This window comes from Quercus lobata, chromosome 12, assembly GCF_001633185.2.
Source record: "Quercus lobata isolate SW786 chromosome 12, ValleyOak3.0 Primary Assembly, whole genome shotgun sequence".
NCBI classification, from domain to species: domain Eukaryota; kingdom Viridiplantae; phylum Streptophyta; class Magnoliopsida; order Fagales; family Fagaceae; genus Quercus; species Quercus lobata.
This window is the reverse complement of record NC_044915.1, coordinates 26,360,069-26,378,739: the sequence shown is the minus strand read 5'-3', so window position 1 is coordinate 26,378,739 and position 18,671 is coordinate 26,360,069. Positions and strand designations below refer to the sequence as shown.

The following is an 18,671-nucleotide window of genomic DNA, read 5'->3' as shown; positions in this document are numbered from 1 at the left end:
AGAAGAAAAGCATGAATGGAAAAAGCCCACATTGTTTGGGCAGTGAATTGTTTTTTTTTTGGATAGGAAGGCAGTGAATGGTGCGCATAAAGCAAAACACAAAAAGTGAGAAATAGGATTTGTATTTGATATTTATACTTCAGACTTTAGAGCACACTACGGATTGACACATAAATTATAGCCTATGATTGCTGAAATACACTTTTATCACTTTTACCATAAGGGCCAGCCATTTATGGCATTGCATGGTAAATATGTAAGGGGAGATTTAGGATCCTCTTTGTTTCTTGTATTTAATCATGCAGTGGCTAAGCTGCAATGATAAGCATCATCACCTATCATGCTTCCACGATCAACTTTAAATGCAACCACATATAACAGATATTGAACAGACCTGAGTAAGAAAATTTAAGCAATTTTAGTACCCCCTGCCTCCCCATTTTTTATCTCAAGGAAATGAAGTAAATAAAATCCAATAGGAAATCCCCCAGAAAGAAAAAGCAAGTGTTCCAAGGGACAAAAATGAGCATTCCATATATTGGCCCTCCATCCTCATCTCTGCCATCTTAATCTCAGTTTGTTTGGTGGGACTCACTGCTTGAGCTAGATGGGTAACGACCAAACTCACTGGTGTTTCCACTATCGTACTTACTGGTGCCATATCCATGACCTTCAAATATCGACTTCATGTTTTTCATGTATGTATTGCCATGCTCCGGTTGCATTTCCTCACCAAGAGACGTCAGAGAAACATGTCCTTCTAAAGCATGAACTATCTGCTTGGTTTCAAACAAATTTATTTAAAAAAAAAAAAAAAATTAGTTACAGACAATGAATAAATATTTCTTATTTTGCACTTGGTTTTTTAGATATTCAGAAGAATACTATCAGGGGTCAATAAAACTTAACAATATACCATTCCAACTAGGGGGGACTTGGACAGTGGAGGAGGCCATGTGAGTAGGGGGTGCTAAAGAATATACAAGTCGCCTGAATACACACACACGACTTCTTCTTTTTTCATTATTGAATAAAGAAAAAGCTTTTCTTAGTTTTCTAGTAATATTTGAACTCTCTATATTTTCCAAATTAGTGGGGTCTCCTACTCTTCTTACTACTTGCTCAAAGAAAAAACAAACAGGGAAAAGAAAAAAAGGATTACTTGGCTCATTGGTGGACGATTGCATGCTGTATAGCGCACACAAGCAGCAGCACAAGCTACCATTTTAGTCATCTCATTGGGGTCGTAATTACCCAGCAATCTTGGATCAACTAGAGCATCGAAATTGCTAACCATTCGTGCTTTAGAGAGCAAAGGCCTAGCCTATAATGTCAAGGCAAATAAATGTGGTTAAATCAAATGAAGACTCATAGTTCTGCAGCTGCACTCAAGAATTTTTGAAGTTCAAAAGAAATACTTTTACCAAATGATTCAAATGGTTCTCTTGTACCATATATTTGATCTCATATTGCTAAATTGACAACAAACATACTTGGTCTTGCATGAAAGCATATATAAATGTTGACTAACATGACTAACACTGAATTTGATAAAATAAAAATGTTGCAACCATATGAAAATAACTTGAATCTTCAGTTTCAAACCAATGATTTGGTGGTTTCTAAACCACTATTAGATGCTATTAAATTACCCCATCATCTCAGTTCTTCAAACCATATGGAAATAACTTGAATAAAAATGTTGCATTCATATAGAAATAACTTGTATATTGAGTTTCAAACCAATGATTTGGTGGTTTCTAAACCACTATTAGGTGCTATTAAATTACCCCATCATCTCAGTTCATCAAACCATCTAAAGGAGATGTTATAGTAGTGATGCAAGAGAACTCACAAATTCAGCCAGGCCTATATTTGTTGATGACTGTGCTTGGCTGATAGGTAATCGTCCAGTTATGAGTTCTAAGAGCATGACTCCATACGAATAAACATCTGATTTATCTGTTACTTTACCACTTGATGCATACTCTGGAGCCAGGTACCTGAAAGAAATAAGCACTTACGTTGGTTGAAAACATGTATCACTCAATGCTATTCATGGCTATGGTTATCCTAATGAATTTGTAAATGACAAGTTAATCATGCTAAAGAACATGAGCAGTTCACAAAACTCAAAAATAGAGAGAGAGAGAAAGGTCAACTTATTTAAGTCAAGTTAGACTTAGATCCAATGCTTGAGGATTACTCAAAGCAGCACTAGATAAAAAGTAAACTTAGTTGATCACATAAAAGATGGAATTGTGAGAATGACTAAGTTCATATTAATATTTATCCAATAATTATATACAGAAGTAATGTACACTGATCTAGTATTGTAATATAAGAACATGAATGATCTTACCCAAAGGTTCCCACCACTCGAGTAGAGATGTGAGTAATGTCAGCAGTGGTATCTGAAAATATTTTGGCCAGTCCAAAGTCGGCAACCTGAAAATAATATTTTTGATTATTAATATTTAACATAATATATGTAGAGATTCTTGTTTTTCATTACACATCATGTATAGATCATTAAACGAGTGGATGAATTATCAACTTATCATCAAAAAAAAAAAAAAAAATCTAAAAAGAGTGTCTTGAAGTTACTTCAACTTACGAGTGGATGAGTTTTATCAATCAAATATCTGGTTTAATGAAACAGATTTCCGGAAATAAACTTCATTTGAAGATCTAAAACATTTTCTGAACTAAAACAAATACAAACACAAAAAGGAGAAGAGTCCCACCTTTGCCTCAAACTTAGAGTTAAGAAGAATATTCGATGCCTTGATATCACGATGAATGATTTTTGGATTACCTGCAGGAATGAATAGCTTTAATTAGACTCTGATACTTTTATTCTCAAGCAAGTGACGTTCTTATGAGTAACTATACTTATCACAAACACGTGGGATGAATGGGATTCATAAAAATAATGAGACAATAATCTATTATTGTACACAAAACACATATACTAACACAAATTTGTCAAAAAAAAAAAAAAATACTACATCAGCCCAAAACATAATTGAATTGATTAACATAATAATATTGATAATATTTTGAAAAACCTATCAAAAGAGAAACAAAAAAGAAAAAATTGCGCGTACTAAGCAGATGATGGAGAGACTCCTCTATAAATTTTAACCTTTGCATGGAATGGAAGGGGGAGAGAGATGCAAAGGGAGTATTAACCAAATTTATATAGAAACAAACTCCTCGGCTGCAAATTACACCGACAGCGAACTTGATGTTTTTGCTTTTCGGTCTTTAATATACATTTTCTTATTTTTTTCTTGGTTTCGTGGAGCTGTAGGCCACTGTGCCTGGCTGTTTTTGACCTTTATGTAATACAGCTCCGGTCCAAGGTCTTTTCTTTGTAATTTTCCATTTCATACATTAATATACTTCTATCTTTGACGTAAACAAAAAAGAAAAAAAAAATTTAACTATAAAATATAAGAAGACGTAAAGGAGATAATTGAATAAGGCTTTAAACGAAATGAATTTGGAAAAAATGTTAATGATGCGGTGCAAAAAGAGTTTTGGAAAATTAAATGCAACACTTTTTTTTTTGAGATAGAATGCATACTTCTGTTATTATATATGGTATAAATTTAATAAGAAGTCGAGCGTTGTTGTTAAGGAGATGGTAAGCTAATACAATTAGACTAGGAATTCACTTTATAATGTTATACATTAACATAACAGATGATTTGAAGAGGAAATAGACAATAAGTTCAACACGAGTAATGTGGTAGATGGATATGTGAGCCTGTGTGATTTTAAGAAAAAAGTTAAAAAACTTACACTTTACCACTACATCAGACAGAAGTTATAGATTAATTGTTCAACACCAAAGCATATCTACCAAAGTTATTGTTACTGTCATGCACAAGAATTTCGTCATTCTTTTAGTATATTGAGAGAGAGACATAGCAAGTGTGAAAAACTTACAATCTTCATGAAGATATGCTAGTCCTTTTGCAGACCCAACAGCGATTTTCATTCTATATGCCCAGTTCATCACAGGTTGCTCTTCTCCTGCAGTGCATTAATGTATTTTTTTTTCCAGTGACACTAACACCATATATGAAAGATAGAAAATTGTATTGGTTATATATCAGAAACATCATGCAGATAATAGGCTTACCATGTAAGTGGAATGCCAAGGTTTTGTTTGAAACAAACTCATAAACAAGCAACCTCTCAGCCCCAGTAATGCAGTACCCAACTAATGAAACAAGATGTTTGTGGTGAACCCTACTAATGGTCTCCACCTCAGCCTGAAATTCTCTCTCCCCTTGATGGCTATCTATCTTTAATTGCTTGACTGCAACTTCTTGCCCACCTGGAAGGACACCCTTGTGTACGTACCCGAAGCCGCCTTGTCCAAGAAGGTTGGCCTCAGAGAAACCATTGGTGGCTAACATTAATTGATCATATGTGAAAACTACACATGAAAAACCCAAGGCAGCACCAGGGCGTGGAGATGGAATTTCAGACATTGGACTAAGTAAACCAGAACGTCCTTTGCTGCTCATGTGAGAAGGTTGGGGAAATGGATTTGGTAACACCTTGAGAAAATGTGCCCTTGATCGTAGAACATTCTTTTGTGAATAATGTTGGGGTAGTACTGCAACATAACATTTATCAATAAGACCAACCACCCAAAAAAAAAGGGGTTTATTAGCAGATTAGATTCAATAATTACGACTATGAATTAATGCATGTGTCTTAAATTAAACATGAAAAAGAATTACTATAAAAATTATTCGGAAAATCATAAGCATGTAACTGCGAGGGAAATTCCAAATTTAGACTACAAAATCTAAAATAATAATTAAATGATAGTTTCATCATTTGTGGTGTACTTTTGTGTTAAAACATTTTTTTCCTCTCTCTTGTATGTGTATTTGTTTTTCAAAAAAAAAAAAAAAAATGATAGTTTCATCATGACAAAGCCTAAGAAGCCAACCGGGGTGGTTCAACCATAGAATATAATTAAAAAAAGTAAGGCCTCTCATCAAGGGGGAAAAAAAAGACAGCTTCTATTAGCCAATCGAATGCCTTATTTATTGGTCTGTAAAAAATTTAATTAAGGCCAAAAAATGTAAGGGATAAAAATTATTTTTAAAAATATTATATTATTTTTGAATATTGTGCATTCTATTAATACATTTTTATTAAGTTTACGATAGTTTAAGATAGTAAAAATTTGCAATCCCTAAAAAATTTTACTCTTCCTTTCTCATTTTATCAAAATTAAAATTAATATTTTTCCGGCCAAATTCATTATTAAAATCCATTGTTCAATACCTTAAGTGTAATATATAGTGCCATTGGAGACAATGACAATCACAGACAAGATATTTATTATGATATTGATTATTTAGATTGATTTTTATAATTAAAATTTTTATAAATAGAAGCAAATAGTCTAATTAACATATTAAGTTAAGTAATAAGGCTAGGCTAGATTAACTTATAAAATATTAATTGACAATGCATCTTACATTTGTGTATGCAGAAAGAAGTTATCCAAAAAATTAAAATTAATAAAATCCAATTTAAGATAGAATATGTCATAAGAAAGATTAAGTGAATTAGCAATATTACCAATTGAAAATGAAATCTTAGCAGAAATTTGAAAACCCAAAAACATAATTAGTAATAATCTTACATCTTAAAAGACAAGAAAAATAGATTTTTAAATAAAAAATATCAAAAAAAAAATTATTCAATTAATATTTAAAATACGAGAAGTTTCTCCTAAAAAGTATTAGGTTTGAAATGAATCCATTTGAAGTGGATTTTGAGCAAGTTTTCAAATAGATTATTGAGGTATTTGATATAAACCACACCATTTAGAATTTATAAGTTTTTTTTTTTTTAAATATATATTTTAAAATGCTTTACGCATAAATCCTAATAGTAATAATGGGGCCATCGCATGAAAGGCATTTAAGGAATATTAGATTTGAAGAAATGTCAGATCAATTGTTGAAAGTGAATTTTGTTTGTTATCATAAACATTAATTTTATGATAATGGCTCAAATTATGAATGTGAAAGTAAAACTAGTCCCTAGTCTGTTTTTGTTTATCTTTGTTTTGTTTTGCGCCGAAAAATAAGTGATATTGGTTGTAAAATTTCAAAGAGTAAATTTTTCTGATGTGGTGGAATGTGTTAATTTTCAATATTTTTCTTTTTCTTTAACATGGTAGCATCTTAATGAATTTCCATCAAATTCCCATTAAATACAAAATAAAGATATTAATGAAGAATTTGCATCAATGTTTTGTAGAAAACTTTGCCAAACATAAAACACAAAACAAACATTTAAGATCTCTCACCTTTTGAGGCCACGAAATAGTAATCCTCATTCTTTTCGTGCTTATTTTTTCTCCGGCAAAAAACAAAATATATGCCAATCACAATAGCCAGAATACCAATGAAACATCCTACTACAATCCCGGTTGATACATGTGGTGGCAGAGGTGGAGATGTGATGGGACTGTTTGTAGCCTGAGGAGATGGCGGAGACAATGCTAAAGGCGATAGTGACCCACTAGGAGTTGTAGGAGTAGTTCTTGTCAGTGATGGAGAGGCTGGTGGGGTTGGTGGAGGAATAGTGTGTGGTGAGGGTCTCGCAGATGGAGGATTTGGAGGTAATGAAGGTGTAGGAATAGGAGGAGGAGGAGAAGTACTGTGTGGTGGTTTTAAAGGCTGAGAAGGCAGTGATGGTGGTGGAGGTGGTGGTGGAGAAATAGTGTGTGGTGAGGGTCTCGCAGATGGAGGATTTGGAGGTAATGAAGGTGTAGGAATAGGAGGAGAAGTACTGTGTGGTGGTTTTAAAGGCTGAGAAGGCAGTGGTGGTGGTGGTGGTGGTGGAGGTGGAGTTGGTGGTGGAGAAGGAGGAGAAGTTAGAGGAGTTTGTGATTGATTTGTTGGAGCAGGAGAAGAAGCAGGTGGAAGAGACAATGATAATGGTGATGTTTGTGGACTAGCCATTGTTTGCAAAACAGGTGGTGATAGAGAAGAAGAAATTAAACATGGGATGTGATTTGATTTGTTTGTATGTAAAGGGTTATTATGGGTGTGAACACATTAGTTTCGACCAATTCAAAACAATGAATTCTAGTTATTTCAAATTTCGAGATATATATTACTGTTATCACGGGTGGATTTCGAATGGGATTTTTATCTATCTAGCTTCTACTGCAACGATATCAAAATGAATTTCGATCATTTTGGAATTTGGATATCCAAAATCAATATTAGTCTCGCACTATTACTGATTGTTGGAAAATTAAAAATTAAAGTTAATTACAATAAATATTAAATTTTATTTTAAATTTCTTCAAATTTTACTAATTAAAATTTAGTTCAAGTAGAATTTTGAATTTCATGAAATTTAGATGATAAAGTTTTATCTAAATTGAGTTATTCTAATAATTAAAATAAAATCATATAATTAGATGAGTTAAAGTATAATTTTTAACCATCGTGTAATCTTTGGCGTGATGGTCACTCTATAAGTATAAGTGCTTGTGTAGTGTGGAAAGCTCAAGTAGAATTTTGAATTTCATGAAATTTAGATGATAAAGTTTTATCTAATTTTTTTTTTGAAAACAAGTTTTATCTAAATTGAACTATTCTAATAATTAAAATAAAATCATATAATTAGATGAGTTAAAGTATAATTTTTAACCATCTTGCATTCTTGGCACGATAGTCACTTCACAAATATAAGTACTTGTGTGGGGTGGAAGGCAAGAGCCAAAATTCAAGTTTCTAGGAAGGAGCTTCACACACATATACATGATTTAGATTTAGCTAGAGTAAAATTTCTATTTTGTGAAAAAAAAAAAGTATAAATTTTGATTCTTTAAAACTTTGTTTTTGATAATTTAATATTTAATTTAAAAAGGGAGATATATATATATTTTTTTTGTGAAACTTTAGGTAATAAAATTTTTGCTAAATTAATCTATCCTAATAAGAATAATATATAAAAAAATAAATTTAATAATGAATGACAATGTTTAGGGATGGCAATTTTTCCCCGTCCCGCTTGACCCGCCCCTCCCCGCTTCGCCCCGTGCGGGTTTTCCTCGCCCCGCAAAGGTGGTGGGGCGGGGATGGGGCAAGATTTTAGACCCACACCACGGGGCGGGGTGGGGATGGGTTTACACTTTTTAGACCCACCCCACCCCGCATTAATAAGGGTTAAATTGTAATTTTATTGTACCCTAAAACCCTACTATTTAAACAAAAATATCATTAGCTTATTTTATTCTACCTAGCGTGGCTCTACCTTTTTTTTTCTCTCTATCAAAGTTGGAAATAAGGTACCAATTTTAACTTTTTTCTTTTTTTTTGTCTTTATTGGAAACAAATTTATATACTATTGAATTGATGATTTCATTCATGATTCATATGGTCTTTCTCAACTTACTTTTCATCATGAACATAATATATATTTTTTTAATGAGTTACGGGTCTGTGGCTCTAAATATGTGTCTGTGTCATTGTTTTTTAATTTTGTGTGGGCATTTGGCTGCTTAACAACACTGTTTCTTTAAGCTTGTTAAAATTTTATTTTATCATGTTATGAGATTTTTGTTGTGATATTGTCTTGTTAAACATTTAGATAATATTATTTAGCTTTTGCTAAAAATTAGTTTGATTTGATAGGATAAATTTATTTATAATTTCAAGTATATTTTATTATTGAAACATGTCATTTTATTTGAAAAAATGGTAATAGTTGTAGGGAAAATTAACAAGAAATAAAGTTTTACGGTGTAGGGCGGGGCTTCGCGGGTCTTCGCGGGGCCTTAAGGGGCGGGGATGGGGCAAGAAATTTTCCCCGTCATGCGGGGCGGGGCGGGGATGGGGTAAGAAAAATCCATGCGGGGCGGGGGCGAAGATCTCATCCTTCGGCCCCGCCCCGCCCCATTGCCATCCCTAACAATGTTGCCACTTGCCTAGAGGGAAAATAGACTCATGATACAGTCACAATTTTTAATATGCAATTTTTATTATATAGTATAAAATGAAAAAGAGGAACTGCCATAAAAAGATTAAGGAACATTGTAGATGACTTTTTATTTAGTCTCGACTCTCAACAAGTCCAACGTAACAAATGCCAGAAAAATATAGATTCTTCTTTTTATTTATTTTACTCTTTCATGTGGCCAAGCCATTAAACTCCGATAAGAGGAGGAGTACTGGCCTTGGAAGGTAGAGGGATAAGTTTTGGGAAACGATGGACGTGGCACTCATGCACATTGACACCTTCATGCACTACCAAAAAAAAAAAAAAAATCTTATAGCTGCGTTTTATAACTCTTGAAAACATGACTATAGGTCAATTCAGCTTATAGCACGTTTTTTTTAGCTGCATTTTTAGTCGTGGCCTAAAACCTGTAACTATAGCCTTAGGACATACTCTAGCCGCATTTATAAAGAGCGACTATAGGGGACAGCTATAGTCGCATTTTATAAACATGACTATAAGTCTTATCTTTAGGCCGCATTTTTAAACCGCGGCTATAGGTTATATATTACCCGCCTATAGAACATGTTTTAGCTACGTGTGAGAGACATATTTTAACTTATTTGTCTTCATTTTTTTATGTAGTAATATTAAATACATGTTAGGAATATTGTTGAAGTATAGAAAATTTAACCCAAAAAAAAAAAATTTATATTCCAATCATATATATAAAATTTACAATATGTTAACCTACCAAACCTACAATTGCCATTGTCATTTAGAAAACCCATACCACTTCCACAAATATTTATTTTCTTTGAAAGGAAGGACAATGCAAATGTGCTAGTGGTATTTATATATGGCTTTGCATGTGCGGTGCATCAAAGAAGCAAATTCTGAAGGAAACAGATGGATTTACACATTGAACAACTTTTGCATAATATTATAATCTATACCTTAATTTGGATCCCATCTTTCAAACAATGAATTAACTAAAGTAGTGTATCTAAGTAAACACAACACATTATTCATATTGTTCTTAAGTAAGCACAATACAATAATTATTAAAAGAAAAGTTAGTGCTTGATCCACTATACGAAAAGAGTCTACTAGCAAGGCTCAAATACCCTCGCAAAAATTCAAATATCATTGCAAAAGGTTATTAGCGAGGGCATATGACCCTCGAAGATTGTCGTATTTGCTCTTGTTGCTAAAAGAGATTTTGCGACTATACCTTCGCAAATAAATAATTTATGAGAACAATCCACCATCGATACTGAACAAATTCGCCCTTACAAATATATTACCAAACGACGAGAAAAGTCGACGACTTATTTTTAGCGAGGGGAAACAATCGTTATTAACAACTATTTGTGAGGACCTTTATACCCTCGCAATTAGTTATTTGCGAATTCCAAATTGACGACATACTTTTTAGTGACAAATAATGGCATCGCTAAAATTTATTTGTGAGAGCTTTTAACCCCTCGCAACTTATTTTTAGCAAGAGAAAGCAGTCGACGTTAACAACTATCTGTGAGGACCTTTTTACCCTCACAATTAGTTATTTGCGAATTCCAAATTGACGGAATACTTTTTAGTGACAAACAATGGCATCGCTAAAATTTATTTATGAGGGCTTTTAACCCCTTGCAACTTATTTTTAGCGAGGGGAAGCAGTCGTCGTTAATAACTATTTGTGAAGACCTTTATACCGTCGCAATTAGTTATTTGCAAATTTCAAATTAACGACGAGACAAATAATGACGTCGCTAAAATTTATTTGCAAAGGATTTTAACCCCCTCGCAATTAGTTAGGAATAATAGTGACGACAATAAACTGTAACTTAAAACATTTTTGCAAGAGGTTAAGGAGTGTCGCTATTCTATTAATTGCGAGGGACTTTGTCGTCACTATAAAGTTATTTATGACCAAATTTTTATGTCATCAGTGGTAATATTTTATATAATTTTTGAAATATTTTATTATTTATTTATTTTTAATTTATTTTATATCATTTTTGTTTAACTAGTATAGTAATTACTAAAAATTGATACAATAGTCCAATAATTACTAAAAATTGATCCATCGAAAGATAAAAATTCATATAAGTTCAAACTTTAAAATTAAAATATACAAATAAATCCTGAATTTAAACCTTATTTTAAAACTTAAACAACTAGAATTATGACAAGATCTATTAGTCTTCTTCTGAGTCACCCTCCAAGTTGTTTTCAACCTCTATGTTATTGGTTGAGTTGTCCTCTTCATCTCTGCTAGTACCATCCTAAAAAAAAAAAAAAAAAAAAAAAAAAAAAAAAAAACCATTAAACAATTAAAGTGAATTTGTATTTGTATCAATGCTTCAATAGATAAGAACACATATACCATATCAAATCTAATCACATAATAATATATCATAAACAATAGTAAACTCCTTATGGTCTCGGATAAGCTATAAGCAAGAAAGCTGTATTGCAACTTACCTTTTCAGTAAAGAGGTTTTGAGACTGGTTAAAAAGTTAGGTTTGCTATTCACTGCTTTGTATTTAAAACAGTGTGCAACATCCCTACAGATTGCTTATGGAGGCATAAAGCGACCACATGAGCAATTACCAGTTCCAGTATCCCTAGACCGCTTAGGGTAACTTTTTTTTTTTTTAAATTTAACAATAACAATAACTTGATTTGATTACTTAAACCACTATCACAATTAAATATAAATTTAAATAATATAACAATTGTGAAAAACATAAACCACAAAACACATATGATATACAAAATTAAATACAAAACCTATACATAGTTGTCAAAACAGTAGATAGTGTCATAGTCCTATTATCATTTATCAAAACTAAATATAAAATAATATAATATTATAATAGATGCAAGCTATCAACCACAAAAAAACCAATAGAAAGTTGTAGAAGATTCAAGAGGCAAAACATAAGTTTGAGATTGTACTATGGTAGCTAGATCTATGTCAGATTGTTGTGGTATGCCCATCGACTGCAACTTTTGTGCAAACTTCTCCTCAAGCTTCTCCACAACTTTTGCAAGTTTGGAATCCATTTCCTCTTTAAGACGTGCCTCCAAATCTTCTTTTTCTTTTGTAAAATCTTCTCTGTAACGTTTGCTACAACCTTTACTAGATGAAGTTAAGCCGTACACATCCTTAGCCTTAATACCTATTCCCATGCCAAGAACACGACCATGACTTGGTTCACCAACCACTTCATGAAAGATCTGATAATCATTTGTCTTAGTACCTTCAAAAACAACTTTGGCCTTTATGGCATCCATTTTTTCCTACACATAAATAAAAACTACGTGGATAATCAAAACCACAAAAAAACTAAAGTTGATAACTGTAGGGACTCAATTTGTATCGATCCCAAATTGGTATTGGGTTCGAACGTTAAAGGCCCAAATAATAAATTTGTAGAGAGTGAGCTAAAAGGCTAGACCTTGGTGAACGAACAATCATTAGTCATGGTGTTCATGATGATCGCACAGGGGTGAACTGAACTTATCTAAGAAGACTTTCTCCTCGGCTCGGCCTGAGTGGCTTCGGTCCTTAGACCTCGTCCAAGGAGCTTAATGTTCTTATTATTCTTTTTTTTACGCTCAGTTACAATGGTCCTAGAGACGATACATAATGCATTTTTTTTTACCCTCCCTCATTTTTTGGCGAATTCTTACATTATATAGCCCTTCTCAGTTGATCCTGACCTTCCATCTGTTGATCAGACAGGTAACTACTCAAGTGCTTGTCCCATCAGTCGCCTTCCCCCACTTTCTGTTAGTTGCAATAACCGAAGCCACACTGTTCAGGGGTCTTTTCCCATTAATGTGGCCAGGATGCTTGTTGGTGCATTCAATGCGGAGGTGATAGCTTTTTCTTGAACCGCTCCCACACTGTACTCCCGTGCGAGTCCTACTGTACTCGTCCTTTCTTCTGGGAGCGCTTTGGGGGCTGCATTTGATGGCGTGCCATTCTTCCCTTCTAAGTTTTGGGATTCCGAGGACAAGATTGTCCTTGGTTGCATTTCTAAGCCATTTGGACTTTCGCTGCATGTCCTCGGCAACATCTCTCCTCGGCGCGAGCCTTGGGCCTTACGGTAAAGTGGGCCAGGGTCACAAATTCTCTGGCCCCACAATAACAAAATTAAAATTTTGGTATAAGTTGCATACATATAATGTCTTAGCATGATCAGTTGCCCATTCTTTGCCATCCTTCTTTGTGTGAAATTTCTTAAAGCAATCAATAGGGCTAGGCTCAGAGCCCGTCTCAAGATACTGCAATATTTAAAAGAATAAAAAAAACATTGGTAAAGTTATTAAACTATGTAAATACACAATAAAATGTAAAACTATTTGATGATAATATAATATACCATTTCATATCTGTACTTGGCCATTGGTACAGAACCTGTAATGGAGAAAATTTTAAACTTATTTTTGTTTTCCTTATTTGTCAAACTTGTCTCCTGCATGCATAATTCATACACTAGAACATTAGTTTCTATGAAAATATTAACAAATAATGGTTACAGAGAGAGTGAGAGAATTTATGACATGTATTTCATTTATACTCACCCCCAATCTCCCTCCATCCATTTATCCACTATCTCTTTCCAAAAAGGTGTAGGAATGAAGGAAGGATCATTCTTGTAACGATCTTCTTTTGCTTCATACATATGAAAAATAGGATTTCTAATGCGAAACATCCAATCAAAATAGCGGTGTTTCACTGATTCTATAAATGCCTTCTTGACTTCCTCATTAGGTTGCTTATGCTTAAAGAGTTGAGCTCTATATCGAGCATATAAAGTCTCTAGCTTAGAATTTGAGTTTTCTGTAAAAGTTGTCCAAGCTCCATTAAGTTTTTGGTGAAAAAGAATGGTAATCTCTTGAGTGGCTTTTGGTGTAATAATTCTGAAAATAGAAATCAAACATGTTAACAATATCATATAGCTATGATACCATAATTAATTTCAATAAACCAGCATAGCAAGAAGTCACTCACTTGCCATCATAAATCTCAACCTCTATTTCACCATCTTTAGCATTGATGCCTTTAGCCTTTCTTCGACCCCTCTTTTTTCCAGCATTAGTACCTGTTGATAAAACAAATAATAATAAAAATTTGATAAAGAACGTGTATCTATTGACATAATTATCTAGAATTATGTCATTTCATCCTCTTTGATACATCATTTACCTCGGTCATCTTAATTCTTTGAATAAATCAATAGTTTTATCATCAATTGGATCACTATTATGAAATTCAAACTTCTAACAAAGAAATGTGTAAGATCATCACAATATTCTCAACCAGCCATTTGCAATGATGCTATAGAAATATGATGGATTTGGAACTGTTATGCATGATGCAGATCCTTGGTGGAAGTGCGATAATGAAGGTGCAACCAAATCACAACATAAATTATGAATATAAGTAAATGGGATAAAAAAAGGTATATAATGTAATACTACTTATTATAATGGAATTAGAGGCCTGATGTGCTCCTTCATCAGTTTGAGGCTTAGATGATTGACATAGAATTTGTGAGAGCTCCTGCTCAGAAACTTCATTATGATCAAAGGAAGGCCTAGTTGACTGAGTTTCTTGTAGTTGAGAGTCTTGAGACTCACTAATGCCTTTACCTTTCCTCTTACCTTTCCTTGCCATGCATACCTACTATTAGAAAAACTAATATTTATAAATGAAAGGAGAATATAAATATGTTAATGTAGTCACAAAAAATAAAGAACACTAGCAGTTATGAATATTAATGTGAAATTACACATGAAACACAATTTTACTTCAATGACATTACTGTGAAAAAAAATATAACAAACAATTTTTTCAAAACTAAATACATGCTCATCATCCTATCACATTGATAAATTGAAACAAAAATTTTTAATTGACCACTATAAAAGGTGCAACTGAGGAACAACCTCAGAACAAATGCCATACCACCATATTAACAAATATATAAATAAATGGTGATATTGACATTAAATTTTAGATACAATTTGTATAAACTATTGAAAAAGAGAACAAACTTAAATCATTGCATAGTTGCTGCACAAGGATAGTTTATTTATGAAATCACCTTGTTAATAAATTCATTACAATATAAAAAGATATCACAGAATTCAAAAAATTATATACCAATAAAATAAACCAAACGTACTATTCTATCACATCAATTTTAAGATTGATTATGTAAAGCTAGTTATCCTTGTAAAATTAGTTTATTCAAAGTTAAAGTAGGTCTTATTCATAGAGATGGTAAAATATTATTTTAGACTATGAAGCACGGGTGCGTTTCGGGACTCGGGTGCGGGTGCGAGTGCGGGTGCGGGACTCGGCAATTTTTGAAAAAGGTGGGTGCGGGTGCGGCAGGACTCGGCGATTAAAAAATTATTAAAAATATTTTTACAATATATGTTTAATATATTGCTAAGCATACTTTTACTTTTTCACATTATATAAACAAATACCAAATTTAAGAGTAATAGTAGATAACAACTAAAACATAATGTTCATAATTTAAATATAATCCACAAGATTGAAACTAAAACATTCCATGATGTTTGGAAATTAGAATACAACTCATAAGTTTGAAACTAAAGCAAAATAAAAGATAATCAACAAGACAATCAAACACAAATATCATCATCCTCAAGATCAATAGCTTCACTTCGAACTTCACTTTCACTAGTAATAGCACTAGTGTTAACATTCCCAATAACTATAGCCTCCAACTCTGGCTCATCAAGTGTAAGAGCTGCATTCTTAAGAATTCCAGCTCCTCCATGCATGTCGCTCTCATTCCAAGAGTCTCCTGCAATATCCCACATCTTTGTTGCGGTATGTATGTACTCTTCATTGCGCCTTGACAAGAGTCGAAGATTAGAATGCACATATACCAAATCCTCAACGCGTGCAGGAGCCATTTTGTTTCTTTTTAAGGAATGAATGAATTTGTACGTGCTCCAATTTCTCTCAGCACATGAGGATGAGCAAGGTTGTCTAAGAAGTTTAAGGGTAAGGGTTTGAAGAGTTGGAAATGCGAAGCCATGGTATTGCCACCAAACCAAAGGTAGTAAGGTCCACCTATCCGTCAAGGCACTTGGTGAAGGAAACCTCCCTCCTGAAAATTTAGCAAACTCATACTTCACCACCGTTAAGTCATTCTCATCTTCAAAGTATTGCTCCAAACACTTGCTTCTTTCCATAGAAATTTCATGATCCCTATGTGGAGGGATGCGTTTTGGATTCTCCGAAATCCATTCAATAGAGTAATACCTAGTTAGAGATTAAAAAACAAATATAGATCAAACGTGTGTTTTACTAAAAGGGTGAACTAAGGAAAATAGATAATAAATGTATTTACTTAGGATTTAAGGAATGAGCCAAGCAATGTAGTGGTGTAGAATTTTTAGTCCACCGATCAATGAGTATATCATACACCACACCCAAAATGAGCTATATTGATCATCTTCCAAGCCTTCATGCCGATATATCACTGCTTTCACCTTCTCTATCATGGAATCCCACATCTTATACACAAGATGAAGACAAGGCTTATCTGTGTCAGCTATTCGTAGCATATCATAAATGGGTGCTATGAATTCAAGGATATAATCAATATTATCCCACCAAAGATCACTTAGAATCATATCTTTCACCTTTTGAGCTTTTCCAACGTCATCCTCCCTATAAGAAGCCCATTGGTCACTAATAGCCATGGCTTGAAGACATCTTTTTATCAACTTCAACCTTTTCAACGTTACAACCACCGAAGCAAATTTAGTATCAGCAACTTAGAGAAATTTTAATGGACAAAATTCATTAAACATTGCCAACCTCATAGAATGGTTCATGATAAAAACACGTATGAAGGATGCATCATCAGCAACACGTGTAATCCAACTACATTCCTCATATGTAACTTCATTCTTTTCAGTGTTTTTTGCTGCACAAATATTCTTCAAAGCTAGATTGAGAGTGTGGACAACACAAGGTGTCCAAAATATTTTAGGATACTCACCCTCAATAAGAGCTCCAGCAGCCTTCATCACATTTGCATTATCAGTGATGACTTGGACAACTTTTTCATGTCCAATCTCTTTTATAGCATCCTTCAACACCCCAGCAATGTAATGCTTATCTTTGAACTCACCTGACCCATCAATTGCCTTTATAAACACTGGACCCCCATCTGATACAGCCATAATATTAATAAGAGGCCTCCTTTGTGGATCTGACCATCCATCAGAAACTATACTTACACCATTTTCAAGCCAAGAGTCCTTAATTGGTTTCAAGAGTCTTTCAACATGAGCTCTTTCCTTTTGCAAAAGTGTTGTTCTCAAAGCATTGTATCCAGGAGGAAGATAACCCGGAATGCTATGAGTAGCAGCAAATGCATAGGAACTACGATAATGTGGGTTCCTTGCAAAGTTAAACGGAAGCCCACCGGTGTAAAACATCCTAGCAATTCTACTATCTAAATCATGTCTAGCATTATTCTGAAATGCTTTCTCCAAAGTAGTATTCATAGTCACCTTCCTCCTCTTAGCATCAACCGGATTTGTACTATGACTACTATCACTCCCTTCTTGTCTCCGAAATGGGGAAATAGGTATCCCACGGCCTGGGGGAGGTGGGGGTAAGGGAATATGACTTCTCTGTTCTTGCTCTAACTTATTAGCCTCAACTTGATCATGCATTCGCTGCATTTCCAACCTATGGCTCTTTGACACATTACGACATGCTCTAATACCTTTGCCAGAAATTTGTAATAAATGAGCCTTAACCCTAGAATAGGATCCCATAAAAACATTATCACAATAGTTGCACTTAAAATATGTGTTTCCACCAGATTTCACAGATGCACCAGCTGGTTTTTCTACTTTAGTCACATACTGCCAAAGAGGGGATTCAGCATTTGACACTTCTTGTGAACTTTCTGTGCTATTAACTTCGTCCATTGTAAATTCAATAGATTCAATTTAACCTACAAATTAATGATAAATCAAACCAAGTTCACAGCAACAAAACACAGCAGCCAGGTTCACACTGTGAACTTCACAGCAAAAAAACACAAAACCACAAAACCAAAAAAACCCTTTAACTCCCACAAATAACCTACAAATAATAACTATTAACTAAATAAATTAATGATAAATCAAACCAAGTTCACAGTAAAAAAAACACAGCAACCAGGTTCACAGCAAAAAAAACACAGAACCCTTTAACTCCCACAAACCACAAATCACAAATCATAGGTTAACAAAACCCTTTAACTCCCACAAGAATTGAAAAAACAAGTAAAAAAACACAGCAAACAATCAAGGACATAAATTTTCAGATTCAGAGAGAAATCATAAAGAACAAAGAATAAAATTTCAAGAAAAGAGCAGAGAGAGCACACTTGAAGGCTAAAGTAGTGCAGTGTGCACACAGCACTCACAGTGAGCTCAAAACACAGAGAAGAGAGATGAGGGACGGAGCACAGTGACAGCACACAGAGAAGGGAGATGAGGGACGGAGTGAGAGAGGGCCTTTGGGAGTTTTGGATGAAGTGTGAGGGTCTGAGGGGGTCTGGGTATTTAGGTTAAGTCATACAGTGCATTTTGCACCTTT

At 33.8% G+C, this 18,671-nt stretch overlaps 4 protein-coding genes across 5 annotated transcripts; all 4 read right to left on the bottom strand.

Annotated features, from left to right (window-relative positions):
• Positions 1–312: 312 nt before the first annotated feature.
• Positions 313–7,039, bottom strand: LOC115972342 (proline-rich receptor-like protein kinase PERK1). Of its 2 annotated transcripts, XM_031092605.1 has the most exons (8): positions 6,356–7,039; positions 4,154–4,636; positions 3,958–4,044; positions 2,748–2,818; positions 2,363–2,448; positions 1,856–2,003; positions 1,163–1,324; positions 483–776 (listed from the first exon to the last, which is right to left on the bottom strand). In XM_031092605.1, the coding sequence occupies exons 1-8, from the start codon at positions 7,011–7,013 to the stop codon at positions 573–575; spliced, it is 1,899 nt and encodes a 632-aa protein (XP_030948465.1). In that variant the 5' UTR covers positions 7,014–7,039; the 3' UTR covers positions 483–572. The 2 variants fall into 2 exon arrangements, with proteins under 2 accessions (XP_030948466.1, XP_030948465.1); XM_031092606.1 differs by lacking the exon at positions 1,163–1,324 and having other exon boundaries at positions 313–776.
• A 4,116-nt stretch (positions 7,040–11,155) lies between these two features.
• LOC115970942 lies at positions 11,156–18,671 on the bottom strand. The gene is made up of 8 exons (XM_031090580.1): positions 18,460–18,671; positions 14,501–14,708; positions 14,034–14,124; positions 13,604–13,942; positions 13,402–13,494; positions 13,199–13,303; positions 11,969–12,313; positions 11,156–11,291 (listed from the first exon to the last, which is right to left on the bottom strand). Exons 4-8 carry the CDS (start codon positions 13,622–13,624, stop codon positions 11,205–11,207), a joined length of 651 nt encoding a protein of 216 aa, XP_030946440.1. The 5' UTR covers positions 13,625–13,942; positions 14,034–14,124; positions 14,501–14,708; positions 18,460–18,671; the 3' UTR covers positions 11,156–11,204.
• Positions 15,539–16,771, bottom strand: LOC115970452. The gene is made up of 3 exons (XM_031090085.1): positions 16,559–16,771; positions 16,417–16,508; positions 15,539–16,328 (listed from the first exon to the last, which is right to left on the bottom strand). Exons 1-3 carry the CDS (start codon positions 16,769–16,771, stop codon positions 15,680–15,682), a joined length of 954 nt encoding a protein of 317 aa, XP_030945945.1. The 3' UTR covers positions 15,539–15,679.
• Positions 16,847–18,211, bottom strand: LOC115970451. The gene is made up of 2 exons (XM_031090084.1): positions 18,174–18,211; positions 16,847–18,042 (listed from the first exon to the last, which is right to left on the bottom strand). The coding sequence occupies exon 2, from the start codon at positions 18,014–18,016 to the stop codon at positions 16,847–16,849; it is 1,170 nt and encodes a 389-aa protein (XP_030945944.1). The 5' UTR covers positions 18,017–18,042; positions 18,174–18,211.

Bases quoted from the DNA above. Each gene is read 5' to 3' on its own strand.
- LOC115972342 (XM_031092605.1), bottom strand. From the start codon at position 7,013: ATGGCTAGTCCACAAACATCACCATTATCATTGTCTCTTCCACCTGCT. The intron at 2,449-2,747 runs GTGGGACTCTTC...TATTATTTTCAG, and splicing joins ACTCTAAGTTTGAGGCAAAG to GTTGCCGACTTTGGACTGGC. The intron at 777-1,162 runs GTAATCCTTTTT...GAAACCAAGCAG, and splicing joins ATCGTCCACCAATGAGCCAA to ATAGTTCATGCTTTAGAAGG.
- LOC115970942 (XM_031090580.1), bottom strand. From the start codon at position 13,624: ATGGATGGAGGGAGATTGGGG. The intron at 13,495-13,603 runs GTGAGTATAAAT...TTATGCATGCAG, and splicing joins TGGATGGAGGGAGATTGGGG to GAGACAAGTTTGACAAATAA. The intron at 13,304-13,401 runs GTATATTATATT...TAAATATTGCAG, and splicing joins CCAAGTACAGATATGAAATG to TATCTTGAGACGGGCTCTGA.
- LOC115970452 (XM_031090085.1), bottom strand. From the start codon at position 16,771: ATGGCTATTAGTGACCAATGGGCTTCTTATAGGGAGGATGACGTTGGA. The intron at 16,509-16,558 runs GTGAAAGCAGTG...TGATCAATATAG, and splicing joins GGGATTCCATGATAGAGAAG to CTCATTTTGGGTGTGGTGTA. The intron at 16,329-16,416 runs GTAAATACATTT...ATCTCTAACTAG, and splicing joins GCTCATTCCTTAAATCCTAA to GTATTACTCTATTGAATGGA.
- LOC115970451 (XM_031090084.1), bottom strand. From the start codon at position 18,016: ATGGACGAAGTTAATAGCACAGAAAGTTCACAAGAAGTGTCAAATGCT.